At 33.7% G+C, this 19,272-nt stretch overlaps 1 protein-coding gene across 1 annotated transcript in view; it reads left to right on the forward strand.

Annotated features, from left to right (window-relative positions):
* The first annotated feature begins 1,999 nt into the window (after positions 1 to 1,999).
* Positions 2,000 to 19,272, forward strand: part of DSCAM (DS cell adhesion molecule) — a 712,116-nt gene continuing 694,843 nt past the window's right edge. Inside the window, exons 1-2 of the mRNA XM_074213849.1 lie at positions 2,000 to 2,337; positions 13,729 to 14,046. Of these exons, the coding sequence (XP_074069950.1) occupies positions 2,259 to 2,337; positions 13,729 to 14,046 (397 nt within the window). The 5' untranslated portion in view covers positions 2,000 to 2,258. The remainder of the gene's footprint in view (positions 2,338 to 13,728; positions 14,047 to 19,272) is intronic.

The raw sequence follows: 19,272 nt of genomic DNA on the forward strand, positions 1-19,272 counted from the left end.
TACTCCTGATTGTGACCTCTTAATGGAAATCACAATTGAACATCAGGTAAATTGAGAAACAAAGTTCTGACTATGTTCTATTTATTGGAAAGACTAACATTTACCAATAAAAAGGAACTCTTAGTTCCTCATTTAAACAAAAGACCAAGACGTGGGACTTCCTGCCCTTCCTTTAATTTTGGGAAGCACAGGAGGGCAAAGAAAAGTAAATGTCAGAATGGAAAGAAATTATTACAGGTATTGGGGACAATGTGATTGACTAGAAATCAGAGGTTCAAAGTAGCAACAACCCCTCTTTCCCTCTAAGAAATTTTAATTGATTTAATTCATCTTCAAGGATAACTAATTGTATATAGATAGCAGATTTCTTCTAATTGTACAAGGGCAACTATTAATACAGAGATTTTTCTTTTTTTATTTACTTTTTTCATCCATATGCACACATACATTTTTTTTTAGGTTTTTGCAAGGCAAATGGGGTTAAGTGGCTTGCCCAAGGCCACACAGCTAGGTAATTATTAAGTGTCTGAGATCAAATTTGAACCCAGGTACTCCTGACTCCAAGGCTGGTGCTTTATCCGCTACACCACCTAGCTGCCCCCACACATATTTTTAAGTTACAAAATTTCCTTCCACCTTCCCTTCCCACCTCCCTCCTCTCAGCAGTGAATGGTCAGGTTAGCATTGTACATACATTTTTTTTATAAACATGTTTACAGATGGTTATTTTCAGTATGAGGAATCATGATTAAGGGAAAGAGATACATAAGATTTAATTTTTATAATGTGTTCATCAGATTCTTAAGGGTTTTTTGTTTTGTTTTGTTTTTCTTTCTCTGGAAGGTACAGGAATTTTCTTTCAATTAATTTGATTTATAGGAAAACTGAACTTCTAAATTCATGAACTTCTGAACTTAAATCAGAGATGAAAGAACATGGCTTATGCAGTTAAAGAATGGAATCAATTATAGAACATATTAAAATGTAACGTCAATATTTGATTTTCTCGTAGAAAAGAAGAGATTCAAGACTTGACTTCCTTTTCAATCACTGAGGTTGAAACAAGCATTGCCACAGCTAACTCAGTATTTGGGAGACTTTCTTTCAGAGCCTATCAAAATGAAGATCTCATTGCTATAATTTAAATTGTCTTAGGAAGATTCTGAAGATCAGCTGGCAGGAGAACGATACCAGACACTAAGGTCCTTTCTCAGACTAAATGGCCTAGCATTCCAGCATTACTTCAGAGAGTGCAACTATAATGGGCTGGGCATGTTAGAATGCCAGATGCATGCTTGCCAAAAAACAAAACAAAACAAAACAACTATTTTATGTAATGAGCAGCACTCACAAGGGGGTCAGAAGAAGGAGTACCGAGACACCCTGAAGGTCTCATTGAATAACTTTAGAGTTAATTGTACTGCATGGGAGACATTGGCACAGAACTGTCCATCATGGTGTACCCTCTTCAGTGAGGGTGCTGCGCTCTATGAGGAAGGCAGACCTGAAGCAGGTCAAAGGAAACATCACATACATAAGTTTAGAGTACCCACCCCAGGTGTTCATGTGAAATATTTGTGTCCAATATGTGGTAGAACATTCTGAGCTTGTGTTGGTCTAATCAGCCACAGTAGGACACACTGTAATTTGTTTCAAACATAGTGATGTCAATTTGGGGTTTTTTTTTAGGTTTTTTTTTTTTTTTGCAAGGCAAATGGGGTTAAGTGGCTTGCCCAAGGCCACACAGCTAGGTAATTATTATGTGTCTGAGACTGGATTTGAAACCACGTACTCCTGACTCCAAGGCTGGTGCTTTATCCACTACATCACCTAGCTGCCCCTACTGATGTCAATTTCATCTTCTTCAATAACAAAGGACAAAAACCAACTAATTTTTCCCAGAAATGCCATTTCCACAATGAACTTTCATGGGAAATGACAAACCCTTTTATCTAAGACCATAGAAAGATAGAAATCAGAGAAAATATACATAAGAGAATATCTACTAGACAATACAGAATGAAGGAACTCTGCTATCGAAAGTGAGGTAATTGCTCAATCAATAGAGGGAGTTTCAGATATAATTCAAAGGGAAATTCCCCCAAATCTGAAGTGTAGCAAACTGAGGATAGGAACAGGATGTAGATTGCCAACTCCTTTCATAGCTTCCCAGAATCTATTCCTTCAGCAATCTCAAGTGACATTAACATATTCCATCTTTTCTCTCAAATCTGAAAGTTACTGAATGAAGAGATTCAATGATTCAAAGAAAGTCTCAAGAACTGATGAGGTCTTCTTTTTCCTGCTCTCACCAACTTTCCCTAACCCCTCATACAGGTATGGGATATTGATCTCAACTAATAAGAAAGTTCCATGCCAATAGATTTTGGGAATGGACTTACATATAGAGTTGATCTTCATTTATTCAATTTCTATATTTGCAAATTCGCCTGCTCACTAAACTTTATTTGTGACACCAAAATCAGTACTCATGATTTTTTCAGTCTTTCACGGACAAGTGAAAAGCACTGAAAATTTTGAGTTGCTTGAGGTTGATTCCAAGCTGACATCAAACAAGATGTTCTATCTTCTTGTTTCAGCTCTCATATTGTAAAAAAGTATGCTTTTTATGTTTAATTTAGTGCCACTTTTTTTTGCATTTTTGTTGATTGTTTTACTATTTAAAATGATCCCTAATCATATTTGTAAAGCATTTCCTGATGTTCCTAAGCATAAGAAATATGTGATATATCTTATGGAGAAAATATATATTAGATTGGGTTGTTACACATTAGTTCAGTGTTTCTACCTGCATAGTCTTCTTCTACATGTGCATCCAAATTATATAAGTTGTTACTTCCCTTTTCTCCCCTTGTCTTTATTCCATTTTCTCCTCATTTTTTCTTTTACTTCCATCTTCCTTCATGTTCTGACCTAGATGAATTTTCACAGTCAAAATTTTATCTATTGCTCTTTCTCTGTCTTTTTTTGCAATAATTTTTTGGGAGAAATAGGTTATTTTACTTCCTTATACAATTAAAAAAATCAATTTATCTTCTAATGTTCTCTATGAACTTTTTCTTTAATCAGAGTTGGGAAATGAAATTTTTCCCTTGTTATTCTAATTTGTTTATGATGTTACTTCATAACCAGATCATGTATCCTGTGGGAAATTATTGTGGATTATGGTGTGAAATATTACTCTAAACCTAATTTCTGCCAGATGGATTTCCAGTTTTTTTAGTATATTATATATATATATGTATGTATTTATATTTAATTTAAATATTGACTTCCTAACATCAATTTGTGATTTAGAGATTTATCAGACATTATTTTGCTATGTTTCTTTGCTTCTGCATTGTAGTATAACTTGAAATCTGGTATTGCTAAACCTTCTTTCTTCTCACTTTTTTTCATTATTTTTTGATAAGCTTAGCCTTTTCTTCCTGCAGTTGGATTTTATTATTTATCCAGCACTCTAAAATAATCTTTTGCTAATAATATTGGTTTGACATTGAATAAATATATTATGTATTTTCTTGTACTGCCTAAACACAAGTAACTAATACCCTTCTACTTTTGTAGGTTTGTATTTTTTTGTAAAGAATGTTTCATAGTTCTATTCATATAGATTATGTGTGGTTTTTGACAGATATAGTCCCAACATTTTATATTTTCTATAATTATCTACATAAATTTTCTCCTAAATCTGCCTACTCTGCTTTGTTGCTTAGGAAAAAAAGTAAATAATTCATTTAAAGGAACAAAATATCAGAAACCACAGTTGAGGTAATCAAAAGTAAAGTGGGAAAGAAAGGGTTCTGGGGTTAACAGTACTAGATCTCCATCTAGAATGCAAAGTAATAATCCTCAAAATTATTTGGTAATATCTATAGGACAGAAAATTCAATTAGTGAAACATTATGCTATAGGGCCGTCAGGTGGTACAATGGATAGAAGATTGGGCTTAGAATCAGAAAGAGTCCTCTTCATGAGTTCAAATCTAACCTCAAAGAATGACTATCTGTGTGAATTTGGACAAGTTACCTCTTGATTGCCTCAATTTCTCACTTATAAAATAAGCTGGAAAAAGAAATGGCAAAGCAATCCAATATCTCTGCCAAGAAAATCTCAAATGGGGTCATGGAAAATCAAACATAACTGAAAAAAGTGACTATCAAAAACAGCATACAATACTGGGGTAAGGACTTGCTATTCCATAAAACCTGCTAGGGAAACTGGAGAAGAGCCAAAAATTAGATTTAGAACAAGATCCCATACTGAATTCCATAATAAGATCAGAACAGACATATGGCCTAGATATAAAAAGTTCCTATTATTAAAAAAATAGAGGAACAAGGATGGAAAATACTTTTTTTTGCAATTACTTGAAGAAGAAAGGATGCCAATCTTGCAAGTGACATGCACTTTGTCAAAATATGTACACTTCCAAATCATAGCTATTAGTATTTTTTCAATAAAGCCATGTACTCTATATTTATCATTACAGTTTATAATTTATAATTAAAATTAAGTGTTACTACTTTAAAATGTAAAGACAATTCTAAAATTCACAAGTCATTTTTAATACTTATTTAAACTGTTGCATCTTAATGTTCAGGATTTCACATCTTGATGTTTGAATACAAAAAACTAGTTAGAAATCACCATTTTGTGATGTAATAAGTTCACCTCCTCATGAGAAATATTTCATAGATTGTGCTTAATCATACAGGATAATTTATTTGGAGATTATTTTTTATATGTTAAGGTACCATATGAATAAATTCACATTTTGATAGCCCAGTTTTATGCTACTTTGAGTTCAGTATGCTTTTCAAATGAGCTCAGGATACAAATTTTAAACTCCAGTCAAGACTACAAATATAACCGAGGGATTATATTCCTGGCATTTTATCTTTAAGACTCACAAAAACTAGGTCTCATGGTAGAAGGGAATAGAAAGGGAGAGGAAAGGACAGTAGTAGGGTTATTCCTTGAAAACCAACTACCAAAAAATTATTCATCAAAATAATACTCAAAGTTAAGATTATTGTACAATTTCTTGCTATAATCTTTGTGCCAGAGGCTCTATTCTGATGCCTATAAGGTTCCAGGAACACTTAGTAAACCCTCTATACTTTGGGGGCTCATATTTCTCAACTAGATGAACTATGAATGTGAGTGTTTTGCATTACACAAAGGCAGTCATAATTTACATCAGGGCATAAAGCTATAGTTTCACAATTTGTGAATTATGTAAACTCGCAGTGAATAAATTTCCCTCAGAAATTTCTATGGAGATTACAATAATATGTCCTGACATCCTTGCTTCCTTCTGTCTGCTATTTTCTTTGCTGGTGGTCTCAATAGCTCTTCCTCTTCCATATCTGTCTAGTGTTTTGGGCCGTTGTTTCTTTTTGAAACATGCATTCTCTTGTGCTTTTTCCCAGGTTCAGACTCCTTCATCGCCCCTCAAGGTTCTAGGGTCAACCCCTTAATAGATGTGTTTCCTCCAATTTTAGGGAACCTGTGACTAATACTCCTGTTGTATTTAAACATTCAGTATCAGGTAATTTTTTAAAACATGGATACTTACCTCAAAGACATAGCAGAAAAAATTACAACTTTTTGTTTCCCCCCCAATATATTTTAAAAATTTATTTATTTTCATCCATTTGTACATGCATATTTTCAAGTTACAAAATTTTCTTTCACCCTCCCTTCCTAGCCCTTCCTCAGTAGTGAACAGTCAGATTAGCATTGTGTTCATACATTGTACATACGTACATACATTTTGATAACCATGTTTACAGATTGGTGTTAGTTATTTTTGGTATGAGGAATTAGAATTAAGGGAATTAGAATTGATATGTGGAATTAGAATTAAGGGAAAGAGAGACATAAGAGATAATTTTTAGAAAGTGTGCCCCCAGTACATTCTCTCCTCCATGACATTAGGCCCTAGGAGAAGGAGGATAGGGAAAATTGTGGACAGTTTTGAACAATTTCTACATATCATATCCAAATATGTCATTACTACTTCCACTTAGCCTTGTATCTTTTATCTGCCTGATCCTTTATTGCAATCAGCCCAATGCTGAATATTAGTTCCCAAGGCAAAGAATCTTCCTGGACAACCTCATAGACAAGAGATACATGCCTTTGCTTTGTCCTTGATGCCAGTATCTATATGGCAAACATAAAAATGTCATCTGAGCATCTATACTTGGATATCCTTTTTTCACTCCCTTTAAAAATAAGAAGAAACCTGGGAATCAGTGTTTTAATACCTCACTTACTCTGATTCACAGAGATACCTCTGCAGAGTTACATAATTCAAAGAATCTTGGGAAGTCTTATGAGCAGATATCAGCTGAAGTAAACTTGTACACCATGACTTTAGGAATGTTGGTATTTTTTATCCTTCAATTTGGAAGAGGACCAATAGCAACATAGAGTGACATCTTGACTTGCATGTTAATTGGGTTAAGTGAGAGAGTTGAGTTGCAAAATTGTCCCTCTTTCTTCCATTAAAGTTCAATAGCAAAGTAAAAGTCAAGGTGACTAGTCTAGGATGCAGTGGATGACCTTAGGTGTCTTAGATGTCTTACCACTCTTAAATATTCCAAGTGCCTGATTTAGCTGCCTTCATGGCTATTTGAACAGACTGTTCTCATTCTCCCCTTTCACTAGGGAAAGTCTCTACATGCTTAGGGGTAGATACCTCCTCCACACCAACTCATTGACAGGTTTGAAGTCTGTCAGTTACCCTTAACTTGGTTTAATGAGACAGCATTCTGTTGTGACCCCTGCACATGCTACAACTTCTTGGAGCCGTAGGTGAGAGTTGAGTGCTAGATGGACACCAAATGTGGATAAGTGTCCCAATAAGAATGGAAATGGAAAAAAGAATAACAAAAAAGAAACTTTGAAAAACAGTACTTGACCATATTTATCTCTTTCAATTATTAACATCCCCATTTTACAGATGAATAAATATTCTTGGAAGTTCAAATAGAACTTAGAGATGCATAAGATCTTACCTCTCTTCCTTTGCAGAGCAGGTAGAACTTGGACATAGAAAGCACATATATTGTCAAGTTCAGTTTTACCAAATTGTTCTCCCACTTCTTTCTTTTTTGTTCTTTACCTCAAGTGATGGCTAACAGCTTAAAGAATAGGGGAGGGATAAATTTGGAAAATTAGGCTTTAAAAAGAAAAGCTATTAATAAAAAATCAAATATTTAAACACATTATCAGTATCTTTGGACAGAAGATAGATTTGAGTGATCAGGTCAAAATCCAGAGTGTAAGGCATTTAGAAGTGAATGATGAGCCTAATTTTCCTGTGTAGTTTGTGAAATTAGCCTCATTGTTTTACAAGACATCAAGGTCTACAAAACACTTCTTAATTACAATATATCTGTGAAATAAGTACTTTAAAATAGCTGTGTTGTCTGTTAGTTGTGCAAAGGGTTGTGCAGAGTATGATCCTCTCTCCATGGTCCTAATAATTTTGCATAGGTAGCTTCAGGATAAAATAATAATTGAGTCAACCATAAAGAAAGAATCAATGATAAGAAAACATTAAGTTAATGAATAGGGTGTATTTATGGAAGGGATCATCTAGTTCACTGCCTACTTTTTAGTGGCTTTCATGCATTTACCTTGTATTATTGAATATTATAGTTATATAGTATTAAATAACACACTTTCATGTGCATCATCCCCCTTTCTAACTATAAGATTCACAATTACAGTGACTATAATGCTACCCAAACTTTTGTAAAATTCTTTGTGAATAGAATTAGCTTCCTTTTGTAGACATAAAAATGCCCATTGAACTGAATTATTTGAACTTCCAGGCATATTATGTCATAGCCAACTCATTCCCTAGTAACTAATTTCCTGGTTTCAAATACCCAATTCTCAACTCAAATGGAAATTTTTCTATCTTGTCCTGCCTAATTAAAATATCTAATACTTATTCTAATATTACTTCAGTAATAGCCTTAATTCTTCTGCTTCTTCAAACCATCAGAATCATTAGTATCATTGTTTATTTATAATTTGGCATTTTGTAGCAATTGAAGTACCTGGTACTTTTTTGCATCTCTGCTTAGTTTATATTTTTATTTCTCTTTCTTAAGTTTATCATAAAACTTTAGGCTTTGAGGAAACAGTTATAAAAAATTGGGACCCTTGTCTCTTTTTTATTTGATATAATATATCAAGTATAAAGTATTTGATATAATATATCAAGTATAAAGGAATCAGAAAATATGGGTTTAAATATCAGCTCTGCTACCTAATAATGATTATAACCTATCTATATGATGAACTTAGGACAACTCTTAGGACAGTGTCTGTCTCTTGGTTGACCGAGAGACATAGTATAGTGGACAGGGCACTATATTCAGTCAAGAAGACCTGAATTAAAACCTGCCTCTAATTCACTGACTACATAATTGAAGAACTCACTCAACCACTTGGTACCCCAAGCAACTTTCTAAGGTAATGTTGGTAGAAGTTGATTTCAGTAATTTATATCATTAAAATTATAGAATAGGACTTAGAAGAACCTTGACAGACAAGTTGTAAAAAATATTCATATCCCCATGTTATAGATGAAGAAATATTCCTGGAAGTTCAAATAGGATTTAGAGATGTATAAGATCTTAGGGATCTAGTTTACATTTTGACAGGTATGAAAACTGAAATATAAATTAATTAACTTTGTATTTTAAATAACTCAAAGTCCAAATTTCTAAATCCAATACTTCCCCCATTGTACCATATTCCTTACTTATAAGTAGTACCATCTTAGTTAAGCAATTTGACCCTTCTGGCTATCAGTTTCCTCATTTCTAAAATGAAATTTCTAAAAAACTGGATAATGTCTCAGGACCTTTGCAGCTCTAAATTCTGTGATACAAATTGTACATGATTATTTAAAGGGTTTGTCCTACCAACCTGGCAGTTTCCCCATTACAATTCACATTATAGTGATTAATAATTATAAATTTTCGTATTTGTAGAGTGACTTGAAATTTACAAAGCAGTCTTACATTGATTATCTCCTTTTACCCTCATAAAAATCTCATTTGGCAGACAAGGAAGGCATTTTTATCCCATTCTTAGGTGAGTTCTAGTGAGATTAAATGAGTTTCTATGGACCATAGAGCTAGTTAATGAAAGAGGCAGAAGTCAAAATTTTGTCCTTTGACTTTGAATCTCACATTCTATTTTTTTTATTCTATCCTTAAAGTCTCTTTCCCTCTTCCTTTAGGTGTGTTTAGATATTCTTCTGTCTTCTATTTAAGTATGCTATTGTCTTCCTCTCTTGATATATATATACATATATATATATGTATACATATATATATATATATATATATATCATGTTGAGTAGAGTTTAATTTTTGTGATTATTGCTTCTATACTTATTATGAACTAATATTGGTAATTTTGCCAAGTTAAAATATTGTTGTCATCCTAAATTTAATGTTGATGAAGTCTTGATTAATCACAGAAATGAGATTTTTCAATCTCAGAATTTATTTGATATTCCATGTTTCAATACCCCAAAAGTTCTGCTGAACTTAGAATTTTATTTTTTTCCTTCTTTTTTTAATAGTTAGGCCATCAATTTTTGAGTTTTACTATTGATAAAAAACAAAGGGTGTTTTCAGAAAATGCTCATGCTTTCTAACCATGCATAGTTTGTACCAATTAGTAACAGTTCATTTTTGTATAATCTGACCTAAAATATCATGGATGTTGATTTTAAATTTATTGTATTTAATTTAATTGAATCTGTCAGGTCTACCTCATGAAGTTATTATGAAGTTTTAAAAGATTGTTAAAATCAATTAAAATTCAATAATGGAATTTGAACCCAGGAATATTTTGTATTTTGATTCAGTGTACCCTGTCTTTTATGGTAATGTATTACATATGTAGGAATAAAAAGTTGAAGAAATTTTTAAAATCTTTAAAGTAGAGATACAATTGAGTTATTTTTAACTTTTTTTCCAAACTAAGAAACATCTTCCAGGGGGGAAGATGAAGAAGAAAGTTTCCTCCAAAATTCTCTCTTTCTGCCTATCTAGTTTATTATGTTAGTTAGTTCATCTGTTATAAATGATCTGTCTTTTTGAATAATGGTTGACTTTCCCCCCACTTCCTTCTCATTTTTGTAGATTTCTACTCACAACCCCACCTAATTATATGAAATCAATCTCCTTTTTTTCCTACCCTTCTCTTCTATCCTCCATTATTTTTATTTCTTCTTTTAAAATCATTAAAACAAAACAAAAATAATTTCTAGGTCCACCTTTTTATTTAGCTCCTGTTATGACTTTCGCAGATTTTACAGTTCTTAGAATATACTTTAGATATGTTTAGCTACATTAGAATATAAACATTTCATCTTTATAAAGTCTTACTGATTGCTTATTTACATTATCTTTTTAATATTTATCTTCATTAATGGAATTGCCTTTCAAAACTTCTAACCTTCAGTCTTCTCTATTTCATGAAACATTCACTTCCTTCTTCAATGATCAGTTTTCTTTTATAGTTTCTTGAAAAAGGATATTCATGTCCTTTTTTTAGCCATGTATTTCAGGTAGTCTAATAATTCTTAATTATATCTCCTTATTTGTTTTCCTGCAGAGTTGGGTTTGTTTTTGTTTGTTTGTTTGTTTTTGCAAGACAATGGGGTTAAGTGGCTTGCCCAAGGCCACACAGCTAGGTAATTATTAAGTGTCTGATTCCAGATTTGAACTCAGGTACTCCTGACTTCAGACCCCGTACTCTATCCACTGTGCCACCTAGCCACCCCGGAGTTGTTTTTGATGAAGATATCTGATACCTTTTGCTATTATTTCAATCTTTTCACTTAGTTTTATTATTTCTTATTGTCCAATAGCATCATTAACTTCCATTTGGTGCATTTTAATTTTCAAGAAGATAATTCTGATTTTTCCAAGCTACTAATATCTTCCTCAGTCTCTCCACCATAACTTTAATTTTTTCCAATTCTTTTCTAGCTCTCATTTCCTTTATAACAATATTTTTTTCTTTCCTTTAATTCTCCCTTCTCCCTTACTCTAGTTGTTCACATATTCTGCTTTCCTTTACTATTCCCTTAAAAATTCCATTTTTTCTTCTAATATTTGTAAAGCATCTTTGTGCAAGATTTGTTTTTATTTAAAACTTTGCATGTAGGCATTTTAGAGTTTGTCTCTTCTGTTGGATTTATATCTGGTGTATCCTTGATCTCATAAAAGCTCTTTATCTGTTTCTGTTTGAGTAGTCATTCCAGCAACCAGCTGTTGGCAACCCTTTTGCTAATTTATATGGGAACTTTTGGTAGTCTGAGTCAGTGATCTAAATTTTCTGGGAGAATTACCTATGTTGTTTTCCTGAGTATATAGGGCTGTCCAGATATTGAACCACTTTTCTGGGATAAAACTTTGAGATTCCTGTATTACAGATGCAGTTTAGAGCTCTAGCTACTGAGTATATAGTACTTGCCTCTTTTGGAAAACCTTAGTGTTAATCTGGGTCTAAGGCTGAATTTATGATCAACTTTGAATGTCCCTGCCCTGATACCTAGTTCAGAGTTATGGGTGTTTTTTCTGAGTTACTAGGCTGGGCCTAGTAGTGGTCTGCTCAATTCTTGGTATTCGTATGGATTCCTATTACCTCTAGGAAATCCTTCAATATTGACTTGGGTCTAAGGCTGTGTTTATTTCCATATGTCCCTCAGCAACAGAGGTGAAGGTAGTATGTCTGTTTACCGGCCCATTTATTTTCCACACTTCCAAAGTTATTACTATGGTCCTTTGCCTCAAGGTCAAACTTATCACCTTGGATGAGAAAAATGACCATTTGTGGTTTCCCCTTTGAATTTGCATTCACAACTCATGTTAGCATTCTTAAATAATTTTTGGAGTAGTTTGCATAGAAGCTAGGCTGTGCAGTTTCTTTCTAATCTACCTGTTTCTTTGTACCTGGGAGGTGTTATTAAACAAACTCATTGACAAATACTTGGGGAAAATAAAGAATTATGTTTTTGTGTCCAGCGTTAAAAAATGTTGCTATTAGGCAAATGATAAAATGTGATGGGCACTGTCCACATAAAGAAGCAGCCTTTTGTTATGGGCATATTAGTATAAATACCAAGGCTTTAACTATATTTCTTTTTGTTTTCAATTACATATTATGAAAGTTTTTCAACATTCATCAACATGCATATTTATAAGTAACACATTATTCTACCACCTTTCCTTCCTACCTCCTTCCCTCAGAGGTGAGCAGTATGGTAAAAGTTCTTTGTGAACATTTCTTTAACTATATTTCATAGTAATTTATAACCTGATGCTGAAGCCCCTTTACAGAAAACTCTCCTTTGGGTAAAAGTAGATACTTGAGTAGTTAACTCTAGCTTCTGTCAGAAGAGAGAATCTTAAATTTTACCATAATACTTGCTAAAGTGGGACTCTGAGGAATAAATGGACTCCTTTTCTAATCACTACCTAAAAAGAATTACAAATGAAAAATTCATTCATAATTAGTATATCTGTTCTATGTGTGATTGCGTGTAGCTTTTCCTTTCAAGTGGTGGCAATAATTATTGATTTACTTTGTATAATTTACATAAAACCAATGAGGTTTTTTAAATATCTGATACAAAAGTCTGGTTTACTTGTATATGTTTTATATTTTTCAATGGTTTCATTTTTCCATAATTCCTTAAATGTCTCTATTTTTGTTTGACTTCTAAAATCTTTCTCTGACCTTTGAATATATTATATCACAATTTTCATAAAAAGTCTAAAAACCAACTATGGTAGATGAACTCAAAAGACAAAGTAATGATAACTTCTAATTTTCTAGTACTCATTTCTGTCCTTGATTTTTAAAATTATTATTTTTGGAACCATTTCATTTTAACATTTTTATGTTTTATTAAAATAAGTTTCAATTCAATTCAACAAATATTTATTAAGTACCTAGCTTAAGCAAGGGATAAAGAAAAAGGCTTTGTTCTCAAAGAGTTTGAATTCTACTAGAGAGGATACAGAATAAACAAATTCAAAGTAATCTGATAAGGTAGACATACATTGAAGTGAATTAGGAAAAAAATCATATAGAAAGTTTAAAATTAAGTGAGACTTAAAAGAAACTAACTGCTGTCATATGTTCAGGTGAAGAGATAGTACAGTCTAGGTCTGAGGGATATTCTAATGAAGACAGAGACAAGATAAAATACCAGTTTTGGGAAATTAGTAATTAAAAAAGTTGGGGAAGGAGTTTGTTGTTGCTTTATTTTGGAGGATGATAGGAAGTATGGAAGAATTAGTTTGGAGACAGATTTGTTTATTTTATCCTCTAAGCATCAGAGAGTTAACTGACAATGTTTTTTTAAGTGATTGAATAACTTGATCAGACTGTGTCATGGGAAGATTATTTTCAAAATTGTGGGAAGGATAGATTGGAGAGGAGAAATATTTCAAATAGAACAATCTGGAAACTGTTGTAACATTCCAACTTAGAAGAGGTCCAAGTAGGGCTATGGGAGTGAAGAAAAGGAGACATGGAAAATGTCAGGGACATAGGTTCCACAAGGTTTTCACTGCTGCATATCAAAATTGTCCTTAGTTAAAGGTCCAAGGATATATGTTTTACTGTTCCTTTTTTTTCCCTTTGCAGTTGTCAGTGAAGATCTACACTCCAGTCTATATTTTGTCAATGCATCTTTGCAAGAGGTAGTGTTTGCAAGCACCACAGGGACACTGGTTCCCTGTCCTGCAGCAGGGATTCCACCTGTGACACTCAGATGGTACCTAGCAACGGGCGAGGAGATCTACGATGTTCCAGGGATCCGCCACGTCCACCTCAATGGCACTCTCCAAATTTTCCCCTTCCCCCCTTCAAGCTTTAGTACCTTAATCCATGATAACACTTACTATTGCACAGCTGAAAATCCTTCAGGGAAAATCAGAAGCCAGGATGTCCACATTAAGGCTGGTAAGAACACTCATTCATATTTTTTTTTCTATCTTTCAATCTATTTTTAATGTATAATTAGGTATTTGAGAGGCAAGTTAAAAACCAGTCAACTGGTGCTTCTCTGTGATCTATTCAATGTAGGATTTGTTTGTCATTTTAGCACATTTTATGAGCTTTTTTTTTTTTTAACAAAGCAGAATACTGATTAGTTAGGCTACAAGGAACTCACATTGAATCAGCAAACACAGTGGAGAAAAAAACATTAAATCTGATGAACTACTAAATGAATACAAATTTATTTTTAAGTGAATTATAAACCAAATCAAAGTTGTCCTCGCCTTAAAACATAAGAAAACAGAAAAAAACAATAAAGAAATAAAAAATACAACCTAATCATTACTAGAGAGTGATTTAAAGATACATAGATAATAGACACATAAACAAATATACATATCTACACACATACTTTATGGATTAATAATTTCATATTACAGACTACTTCCATCAATTTAGATTTTGAACTGTCTATACCTTAATGGCTATGGTTAAATAAAAATTATTACCCCAAAACTGACCTGGTATCCAGACTCTCCATTTATCTACTAGCCTTTGAGCAAAAAATATCCTGTCCATCACTGACTATATTCAAATTTTTTCTAGTTAGTGCTTTGAAATTTTTTTCTAATTTGGTAGTATCTGTGGTTTATACTAGGCTGGCAGAGCCTTTAAGAACTTAGAATCATATTCATGGCAGGATAAGGCATCAGAATAGAACTTTCTAGATGCTTATACACTGGTGTTTTATATATAAATATATATTCTTGTATATATATATATATGTATGTATGTTTATAGGTATATCTTATAAATACAAGTGAGAAAACAAGCATGGTGAAAAAATGAATACTCAAATGGATGTGTGATTATCATCTCTGGGAATTCTTTTCAGATATGAAGATTACTATCCATTCATGATTGCTCATACTCTGACTTTCATCCATGCCTTTCCATAAATTTGTCACTGAAGGTCCAGTCAAAATAATGGGATGCAGTCTTCCTTACTTCTTCTTGACTTTGTTTCTGATTTTATTGGTTCTATATATATAGAGAATTCTATATAGAGGTTCCAAAATTCCTTCAATCAGTGCAGATCAGCATCTCCTATGTCACTTAGAGTCCTATAGTGTTTGCTTAAGGCATTGAAAATTACATGATTTTTCCAGGGTTACATAACTAGTGTGTGTCAGAGGTAAGCCATTTCTCATTCTAAGGCAAGCCCTTTATCCACAACATATTATTTATGAAAGATCAAATAAATAAGTAAACTATCTTACTTAGACAGTAACCTGTCTTATAATACAAGAAAGAAAATTTCATTGTTTTCCTGTACCCTTTAAAAAGATGTTTACAAGATAGAGCTAGATTTAATTTCTGTGGCAATTGGGGCAGCAGTAGTTAAATGAATTGTAATATCTGCATAACATATGGAATACTTCTGATTTGCTATTTGTGGTTATTTTGTTAGAATGAGAGAAAAGTAAGACTAAAACTGATTCTTCTAGCTGGTCATTTTTGCTACCTCATTTTGATCTCTTTATCATTGGAATTCTCAGACCTTTAGAGGAATATTTTCAAGATAACCAGAAAGGACTGTGCCTAGAAGAAGTAACATAAAAATGGGACTAGCTAAGAATTAAACTCTTAAATGATTTTATCAAATTAGAGTTTAAGTACACCCTAGTGTATTTTACATTTTGTCTTTTTTTTTTAGGCAAGGCAGTGGGATTAAGTGACTTCCACAAAATCACATAGATAGGTAATGATAATTACCTAGGGTCTGAGGTCAAATTTGAACTCGGGTCCATCTGACTCGAAAATTATTGTATTATTAACAAAGTCAGGTTTAATTTACCCTAACAGAATAAATATATGCCAAACATATATACAAATGGCACTTAGAATCTTCAGATGAAATCATAATTATCTCTGTATTTAAGTGCATCTGATCAGCATGGCACATGATTTAGTGACTTGTGAGCTCTTTAGTTAGTAATTTTAAGCAAAGGGTCTCCACATAGGTAGGGATTTTTATGCCCCAAACAAAACAAGAGAAACAATGGTCAATCAGTTTCCTTAGGACACTTTGTTGTCTTTTAGGGAAAGCTAATTCCTTTTTTTTTCGTTTGTTTGATTTTTTTTAGGTTTTTGCAAGGCAAACAGGGTTAAGTGGCTTGCCCAAGGCCACACAGCTAGGCAATTATTAAGTGTCTGAGACCGGATTTGAACCGAGGTACTCCTGACTCCAGGGCCATATCCACTTCGCCACCTAGCTGCCCCAAGCTAATTCCTTTTGCAAGTAAAGAAGGGAACCCTAGTTCTCTTCCATACCACTCCTATAGTGACGAGATCGTAAAGATATTCCAAAGGACCTTCTACCATTTCAGTACTTTAGTCCTCTCACTGGACTGAATCCTTCTGCAATAAACAATATCAAGGAGAAAAGCAGAAAAATAATTACATTTCTCCCTCCCTACAAGGGTCACCAATAGAAATGGAAGAAATAAAAGCCAGAAATCCTAGATGTTTCCTCTTAATTTTGGAAAAAGAGAGTCTCAGATCTTACTAATCTGATAATTGTGATAGATGATGACACAATTTCTTTGTAATTCAGTGGGTCTTTTAATGCAAGGTGGTAATAATAAGCCAATGAGAAATAGTATCAGTGACATCAGGACCACAGTAGAGATTTCTAGCAAAACAATAAATCATCTTTTGTTAGAGTTATATATGTATGGTAAATATTTATCTCTAGTAAAATGTCTAAGAAGTCACTCACATTCAATCTGTCTTGGAATCTAAACTATATTGCAACCTCCTCAGTATCCTCTGGCTCACCTAGGGAGTGGAACAGGCTATGTGCTTGCTCTAGTGATTTTAGTGTGATGTTTTCAGCGGTGCTGTCAGAACCTTCAATGAAGATAAAAATGACATGGCATCAAGGTCAGATGCTGCATCATTGATAAATTATTTAACTTGAAAGTGTTCCTTGCCAAGATAAAAGTGGAAGATTTGGTGTATCACTTTTTGTTCATACGTCAGTTGTACAATTAATGCAGCCTCTGAAGCTAAGACACAGCAAAGTGAAGACAGATTTCTCTGCTGCTTATACTAATTTTAGCTTAACAGTTAACACCTAGAATATGCATGTTCTCCATCAGACAGTATTTCACCATCCAATCATGGAACCATCCAATATAGCAAATGGAGAAATCTGTGGATAAGTTCACTTACCTTGACAGTATACTTTTCAGGAATGTACACCTTAAATGTTGAAGTTGCCAGAGCTGTCTCAGAGTTTGGGAGGCTGCAAAGGGAAGTGCGGGGGATAAAAGAGGTATTAGGCTGCCTAATATAGTGAAGGATAGAAGTACAGAACTACTCTACTAAACTCCTTGCTGCATGCCTGTGAAACCAGGACAATGAATCAGCACCATGCCAGAAATTGAAGCACTTCCATTTGAATTGACTAAGAAAGAATCTGAAGATCACATGACAAGATAAGTTATTGAACACTGAGGTCTTTCTTGAGCTGAACTATCAAGCATACACATTCTGCTGCAGAGAATACAACACCAGTTGTCTGACCACAATGTTTGAATGGCAAAAGACTTTACACAAGGCAAGTACTTACATGAAGATCAGAAGTGATGCAAACACACTTTCAAAATCTCTCTGAAGAACTTCAGAATTGTTTTTGAGACATGGGAGACACTGGCAGATGACTGTCCAATGTGATATGCCCTCATCAAAGAAGATCCTATACTCTGAACAAAGCAAAACTTCAATAGTTCAAAAGAAATATGAGAAATGCAAATTTAGAAAAATCTCTAGTCCAAATGTTCCTATGGGCTATTTATGCTCAACCTGTGGTAGAACCTTCTGAGTTCATATTGGTTTTGTTTTTTTTTTCTTTTTTTAGATTCTTGCAAGGCAATGGGGCTTGCCCAAGGCCACCCAGATAGGTCATTATTAAGTATCTGAGGCTGAATTTGAACTCAGATACTCCTGACTCCAGGGCCAGTGCTCTATCCATTGTGCCACCTAGCCACCCCTATATTGGTTTGATCAATCATAATCATACACACTGTACCCTGACCGAAAAATGTTGGTCCTCTTCAAGAAAGGACAATAATCATCCCATAATGCACCCACCTAACCTCTCCCAGGTGCCTGAAAGTCATATCAGGAGACTTATTTAAAATCTTTGTCCTTTATAGACAGTGTGGAGGAATTTCTCCCTTCTTCCCTGGGTACTAAATAAGATCCTTTTCTTTTCTCTCATTCACAAACTCAGAATTACATCATCAGCTAAAAAAATTTCCTTTCTTCCAAATAAATACACTTCCATCATAGTTATATTAGCCAAAATTTCTCCTCCTGTATGGTATTATAAAGCAAAGTGTCTCCCCAAACTTCCCTAGCTTTTCCTTGGAAAGAGTTATCTGAAGTCATCTCAGAGTAAGGGGAGCTTGACAACAGAGGGCAATGAGCAATTTCTCCAGGGGTTACAGAGTTTCTGAAGGAATAAGGGCCTTAAAACCTTGGCAACTGCTCTAGAGAAGGAATAAGGAAAGATCAGAGGTCAGTGAGAACTACATCCAAAAAATAGTTTATACTTGTCAGGTAAGTCTTTTTGAAGACTGGATCCTAAATACTGCTAATCTCTTTTTATCTTAATGTATCATTGACATTATAGGTGTGTCTTCTAGGAGAATGAGTACCTGATCTGGGAACTAAGGTGTATAATGATGCAACTGTTGATTACATAGAAGAAAATCTCTTGCTCCAAGAGAGTACCATTTTGCTGACTGGAATTAGTTTGCAAGGTCGTTTGAATGAGATAGAACTCTATCTGGCACAAAGAGCCCAGATGTACAGGAATAGCTTGCCTTGTCCTTAGTTAAAGGGATCATATGATCCCATGCTAAGGTAAATATCACCTAATAAATCTCATCAAAAATATCACTCTAAAATTCATATTTTCAATGGACTCCACTTTCCAATCTCTACTATTGTTGCACTGACTCCAACTTGATTTTTTAGCATACATTTCTGAAGGGTGCTGACATGTCCAATAAGCAAGTATATACAATAAAAAGTATATATTTCTCCATTTGTCCTGAACCCTAGAAGAGAGTCTTTGATTGTTCAATACTATGCTTTTCAAAGCTTGACCTGGTAATT

This window comes from Macrotis lagotis, chromosome 1 (assembly GCF_037893015.1).
Source record: "Macrotis lagotis isolate mMagLag1 chromosome 1, bilby.v1.9.chrom.fasta, whole genome shotgun sequence".
NCBI lineage: Eukaryota > Metazoa > Chordata > Mammalia > Peramelemorphia > Peramelidae > Macrotis > Macrotis lagotis.